Source organism: Silene latifolia, chromosome 2 (genome assembly GCF_048544455.1).
Source record: "Silene latifolia isolate original U9 population chromosome 2, ASM4854445v1, whole genome shotgun sequence".
Lineage (NCBI taxonomy): Eukaryota > Viridiplantae > Streptophyta > Magnoliopsida > Caryophyllales > Caryophyllaceae > Silene > Silene latifolia.
Genome location: NC_133527.1, coordinates 123,079,791 through 123,086,576, shown reverse-complemented (window position 1 = coordinate 123,086,576; position 6,786 = coordinate 123,079,791). Strand labels below are relative to the sequence as shown.

Below are 6,786 nucleotides of genomic sequence, written 5' to 3'. Positions count from 1 at the left end.
ATTTTTCGGGGAATGTTATTTTGCGAGGTAGAGTTGTATATGTAGCACTACCCAAATTGGTCTCCCTGGTTGTGAACCTTAGAGTAAGATATGTGATGCATGTGGACCAATTGTGTGGTTAGAGTATTTTGATTACTTGCGTTATATGGTATGACCGTTTAATTTGAGTAGGTGTGTATAAGCGTGATAATGGGTATGTGAGACTTTGATCCTATGAGTGGTAGCATAGATGTTGTAAAGTTGCCTCCCAATTGTCAAGTAAAGCGTATGTGGTATACATCGTGATCTTGTTGTAGTGTCCATTTGAGGGGTGATGTTATTATTATTTCTTGAGAATAATGAATGCTTAGGCCGTGTCCATGAAATAGTATGTTATGTTGGTAGTATGCCTTGGATATTTCATCTTATTTGTGTGATAATGATGGCTATAAGGTCAAGAGTTTTGGTTAAAATTGGTTATTTGATGGTGTATTAGTCATCATCAGCGTCTATTAGCGTTTGTGTGATGAAATAAGAAAGTTTGGGACCGAGTTGAGAATGAGAACCTTCTGCCCAGGTGACACTCGACCGAATGCACCACGCAATCGATTGAGTGGCCTCCTTCACCCGACCGAGTGGTCTGTTTTAACCCTTATTTTGTTTATATTTGACCAAATATCAAGTGTGTGTACCCTTATTTCGCGGTTTTTATTAGTTGACTTGTGTTTGAATAAGCATGTTGACTTTACATGGGTGATATGTGTGAATTATTTATGTTTGACTATACGGTGTAGCATTTTGCAAGTAAATGGAAATCATTGATTCGACTTGGGTGGTTGATGAGAGAAATGATAATGTTGTTTGATTTGTGTTAATCGACGTGTGTTCATTTCGTTGCGTAAACGTAAGATGAAAAATGCAAGTTATGTGTTGCATAGTGATCGTTTGCATGATTGTGATTATGGTCTTCCGTATAAGCAGAAGTGTTAATGATGGATGGGAACGGATATGGAAACACATGTGTGATCATGTGGTGGATTTGACGTGGTATATGCGTGGCATGATGTCAGAAAATGGGAATGTTAAACATGAATTACGAGTAATTTTGGCATTGTTTGATTGTCTCATGGAGTCCGCATGTTCGTGATTGATGTGCATACGTGTAAATGTATGAGATTTGATGCGATATAGATATGTAATAATAATCAAGTTATACCCCGTGATAGATATGCATGTTTACATATAACCAACATGAGCTGGGAGTTTTTTATAGAACTTAGATTGGAACCGTGGTTTTGACCTGTCACTTGACTTTTGGGAGGCTTGTAGATGGGGGGAATTAGATCATTGAAATTATAACTACATGAGGCTTGATAATGGATTGGAAATGGATAAGAGAGAGTGTTGAACCTAGAACATAGTCATTTGAAGAACTTAGTAATGACCGTATGAGAGCACACTATGAGGTTTGATAGTTGAACTTCGGGACGAAGTTCCCTTTTAGGGGGAGTGAATGTAACAATTTGGAAATTAAGGAAAGAGAAACTACGGAATGTGAGAAAGTAATGAGAATGGAGTGAAGAACTTTGGGATGAGTGTGACGTTAGAAAGAGCGTATACGGTTGATAGACATATGAGGTGCGAGAGAGTGCATGAGAGTCGGTGATGAAACTTAAGGAGATTTGAGGTAAGGAGAGAGCGAGGTGAACTTCGAGGACGAAATTCCTTTTAAGGAGGGAAGATTGTAATAACCCGAATTTCTATAGTTACTCAGTGCGACACTCGGCCGAGTGGAAGTCAATCGACCGAGTTTGTTGGTCTACTCGAACGAGTAGACCTGTGTAGTGTTGAGATTTGTTCCGCCGTCTGTCACATGGCCGAGTGAGTGGTTCACTCGACCGAGTGCGGTGTCACTCGACCGAGTGAACATATCACTCAACCGAGTGTCACGGGAACCGCTAAGTTTCGCGTGGGCTTGCTTTGATGGGCTTTGATATATATACCCTATTTTCTAATTTTTCCTATTCCTAAACCTTAACTCCTTCTCTCTAAACCCCTCCCACCTCTCTCTAAAATCCCTCCTTCTCTAAATCCTAGATCTACAACTAAGGGTGAAGATTTTGGAAGATTCATTCACATATTCTTGTTCCTTGTAACTTGGTGAGTATTATACTACCTTTTTCCCTTTAATTTGGATAATTCATTTTAAGACTAAAACCCTAGAATTTTTGGTGTGGGGGGGGGGGGGGGGGGTTGATGGGTATTGTTAATTAGTGTTTAATTAGTATTCGGAGTGATTATTGGGTTATAATGAAGGGTTAATTCGTAGTATTATGTGTTGTAGGGTGTTTTGTGATTGTTGTTATGGAATTATGTAGGATGAGACGGTTTTATGATATGCATGCTTGGTGGTTTCAGATTTGCTTGTGAAAAATGTTAAAAGGTAGGTTAATCCTACTCGGTTTCAATAATGTTGTGTTGTTTATGTTGTAATTAGTCTCACATAAATTAGGGCATTTGCATTATAACATATTTAGTGGTTAATTGCATCATTAAGAGGATGATTACGAGATGTTGGGTTATAATTCATGTATTGGTTGTATTTGTGTGTGTGTGGAGGATATATTGTTGTTGATTGTTTGGAGACGTAAGACAGTTGGGAGACCGTCTTACGCTTGAGTCGCCTCTTGGAGCTTCCCACTCCAAGAGGGATGTGCACATTAATGGCTTGAGTTTGGAGGGACGCGTGTGGTTGAAACACGACGTCTGGCAGGGGATCCGGTTGGCTTCTGGACCCAGTACGTCTGGGCGTGTCCCGGTACCTGTTTGTGGTTATCGGTATGTCTGGGCGTGTCCCGGTACCAGTGTGGTTGACGGTATATCTGGGCGTGTCCCGGTACCAGTGTGGTTGTCGGTATGTCTGGGCGTGTCCCGGTACCGTGGTGGTGGTTGTTGATAAAGGTTTATTCATATTATTAGTCATGTTGCATATTCACACACTTGAGTCATGTCGCACTTTATTTGTTTATTGAAATTGACGTTTGTGTGTATGTGCATTGTCATATATCTCTTTTGGGGTGGCCTGTGTCAATCCATCTGATATCCTTTGGTCATATCGGGAGCAGGTTAAGTACAGGTATTTGAGATAGTACTCGGAAGACGGGACGAGCTTGATGAGTCACAAGACGAGTATAGTTAGTTAGATGAGTATAGTAACCATGAGTTGTATTTTTTTCATTAGTTAATGGTTTGTAATCACTAAACCTGTCATTTATAATAAATGTTTCTTTATTGTATCTCCGATTCACTGCCTCGGGAAACCGAGAAGGTAACATCTCCCAATTACCTTGACCGGGTAAGAAGGGGGTGTTACAATTAAGGTGGGGTAAGGATGGCATTTATTGTAAATAAGGAATGTCAACTAGGAATCAAGGATAGAATGGTCTTTTATGTTACCAAATAAGGAAACCTGTAAAGTGGAGTTGAATGGATGGAAATGGAACACATGTAAAGTGGAGTTGAATGGAGCGAGTATAAGCTAGCAAATACGGGCGTCGTGCCTCTGACCAACGTCGGCGACGGCCGTCATCCCTCACCCCAACGCCGGCGACGGTTTAAACAAATCCTAATTAAATTAGGGTAAATCAATTCATTAAATTGATATAATATAGGAGTAATTAATAAAATTACGAATTAGAATGATTACTTGATCGATACGAGAATTAGCATCCATAATTGTGTAATTTGACGGATTTGATTAATTTGATTAATTGTGTGGGGGAGAGATTTAGAGAGATTTTTTTTGGGTCTAGGCAAAGGGCATACAATGGAAAAATAATAAAAAAAGTCCATGAATGAGTAAATCTCGTACATGAATGAGCAACTACGTATAAAAATTGGTGAATTAAAAAATTTTATGATTTAGAAAAATGAGAAATATTTGGTTACCGCAAATTATATGATTTCTTTTTTTCCATAAATTGTCAACTTCTGCATAATGGAGGAATTTGATTACCTAACACCCTAGGTAATTGGAAATTCATGTCTCAATTCAACTCTCGGAAGCCAACCAAACGAGTTTGGACAATTCATGTGTTTTGTAAAATTATGGGAAATTGATTCCCTTATGCCAACCAAACAACACCTAAGGGGACATTGGGCATTGTGCCAAGGGGAGTCGGGCCTTTGTGAATACTAAAGATTCGCCATTGATTACCTCCCTATGCATTTCTTTTCAACGGTTCAGATTTTTTCCCAAAAACGATTCAAGGGTCACAAATGGAACTAATGAATGACAATGTGAAAGAGAAATAATAAATAACTTTAACCTATTTGTAATTGGGATAAGAAATGGAGGAGATAAAGAAATAGGAAGGTGTTTAGTAGAAAACATGGACTACGTGAAGACTAAAGAGGTTTGAAGGAATTACGACAACCATTTGTATATACTCCCTCCCATCCAAATCAAAGGTAACAGTTGTTTTATCACACTTGCTGATGTACGTTTTGCAATGTGAATGTCTTTATTTACACATTATTATAAATTATAAAAATTGATAATCTTATAGCATCCATGATGATCAATGTTGTCAGGATCGGGATTCTACTTTGGATCGATGGGGAGGGTAGGATCGAATCGGTAGAATCGGATCGTAGAATCGCAAGATTCTACAAACTCACTAAATATAATTTTTTATTTGGTAAAAAAAATATAATTGAAAATCAAAACACTTATTTATCAATATTTATTCATAAAATATTGGTAATTAATGATTTTAGTATTATTGTATGAACAACTTATGTGAAATTTGGGTTTTACGGTGTCGTTATATAAAAGTATATATTAATTTTTTTTATTATGAAATCGGATCGTAGGATCGTAAAATTGTAGGATCGTATTATGATCCCATCTCTAGAAATTTTCAAATTAATAGGATCGTAAGATTCTACAACTATGATAGAATCGTAGGATCCAGGATCGGTCAAACATTTTTGGATGGTAAAATCGTAGAATCGTTGGATTGAATCGCGATTCTGACAACAATGATGACGATAAATCAAACAAGATCTCATATGCCTATATTTTGTCTTATTGATTATGAATAATATCAAAAATTTCCTACGACCATGAATAGTGCCAAAAAAGCAAACGTTACCTTTAGTTTGGGTGGGAGGGAGTATTACACATTGTAGTTTGGATTTTTTTATGTAAACAATTAATTAAAAAATACTCCCTCCAATTTCCTATATTGTTCCTCTTTCCTTGCCGTCCAATTTAATTATTGTTTCCTCTTTCTTTTTTTGGACAAGTTTTTGTGGTCAAAAATTAACTATATGTGAGGTTATGTGTATTGTGTGGTCCAAATTAATTCTCTTAATTATTGGACAAAAAAAAAATTAGCTTATTAAAATACTTCTCACAAAGGTAAACAATTAATTCAACTGTAACATTTTTCATATAAGCCTTGGAGATCACATTAATGAAATGACACATTATCATTAGATGTAATGTAATTTATGTAAATCATTATACAATTAAAATTGCTCAAATAACATTATTTAAAGATGTTGGAGTTTGTTGGGTAGTACGTAGTAGATATTAGTTAAGAAAACGGATTGTCTGTCTTATTTTATGTTTTCTCTTATATCTCATTATCATTTTTATTAGTTTAATAGAAATTATTACCATTTTTATTATGCGATGAATGATGTGTGGTAAGAGAAAAGACAATGAAACAAGAGATAGACACAAAAGTAAAACAGAGGATATTATCCACTCATTAATTAGGCCTAAACATCACGGATTAAGTTAGCCACTTAATTAGGTTTACACTAATTAATCAACGTTGTGGCTAAAGTTAAGGTAGCAGTAGCAGTAGCAGTAGCAGTAGCAGTAGCACTAGCACTAGCACTAGTAGTAGCCCTAGAATCCCTTTGTTTACCCCACTTCCTCATTTGTAGGTGAACCATAGCAAACATAGCCAAAAAATCCACACCTTGTTTAGGACTAAGCACATCCAAAACACCCTTTAAAGTCTTAAGCCTAGCATAATCAGCCATCTTCATAACCTTCTCTAACCCATCCAATATCCCCTTAACCCCTTCATCTCGAACCGGCCCGGTTACACCCCTTTTTCCTGCAACCTGAGCCAGATGAGCTAGGTTGCGATCTCCTAGGGCAACTTGTTGCCTTTCCATTTCCCTCTCAACCTTCCCTTCCTCAGACTTAATTTTCACCCTCAACTCATCAATCCTTTTAACCTGGTCCTCAGTGAGTTGAGCCAAGCTAGTGAGTGGGGCTCGAGTTCGACGAAGCGAGTCCACCAGCCGGAAGGCTGTGGAGGGCTTCCAACCGGTGACCCAACTGAAGGCTGACTCAAGCGGGCTTAGCCATTTTGGTGAGAAGAAGGCTAAGATGTCTTCATGGGCTAAGGCCCACTTAGCCGTGTAGTAGTCCTTATGGTGGGTTGTTAATGCTGAGACTATGGTTGTGTAATTTGGCTGACGCTCCAATACTAGGTTTTGTAGGTGGCTTTCTAGTTGATTTAGCCACCATTCATAATATTTGCTAAATTTCTCTTCTATTGAACTCATAATAGTTATAATAAATAAAAACAATAATATTAATAATATTAATAATAATATGATGTTTAAATAAAAATAAAAATAATGGGGATTTTAATTTGGTGGGAGGTTTAAGGAGGATTTTAAATGAAGGAAAAAAAAGGGGATTATATAGAGGGGATGTGGAGGGAGTTAGAGTGCATGGCTTACGAGTAGCATGAAGTGAGCACAGTAATATGATGA

At 37.4% G+C, this 6,786-nt stretch overlaps 1 protein-coding gene across 1 annotated transcript; it reads right to left on the bottom strand.

Moving 5' to 3' along the window:
• Positions 1 to 5,778: 5,778 nt before the first annotated feature.
• Positions 5,779 to 6,573, bottom strand: LOC141641261 (protein DOG1-like 4). The gene has a single exon (XM_074449931.1). The coding sequence runs from the start codon at positions 6,571 to 6,573 to the stop codon at positions 5,812 to 5,814; it is 762 nt and encodes a 253-aa protein (XP_074306032.1). The 3' UTR covers positions 5,779 to 5,811.
• Positions 6,574 to 6,786: the final 213 nt, after the last annotated feature.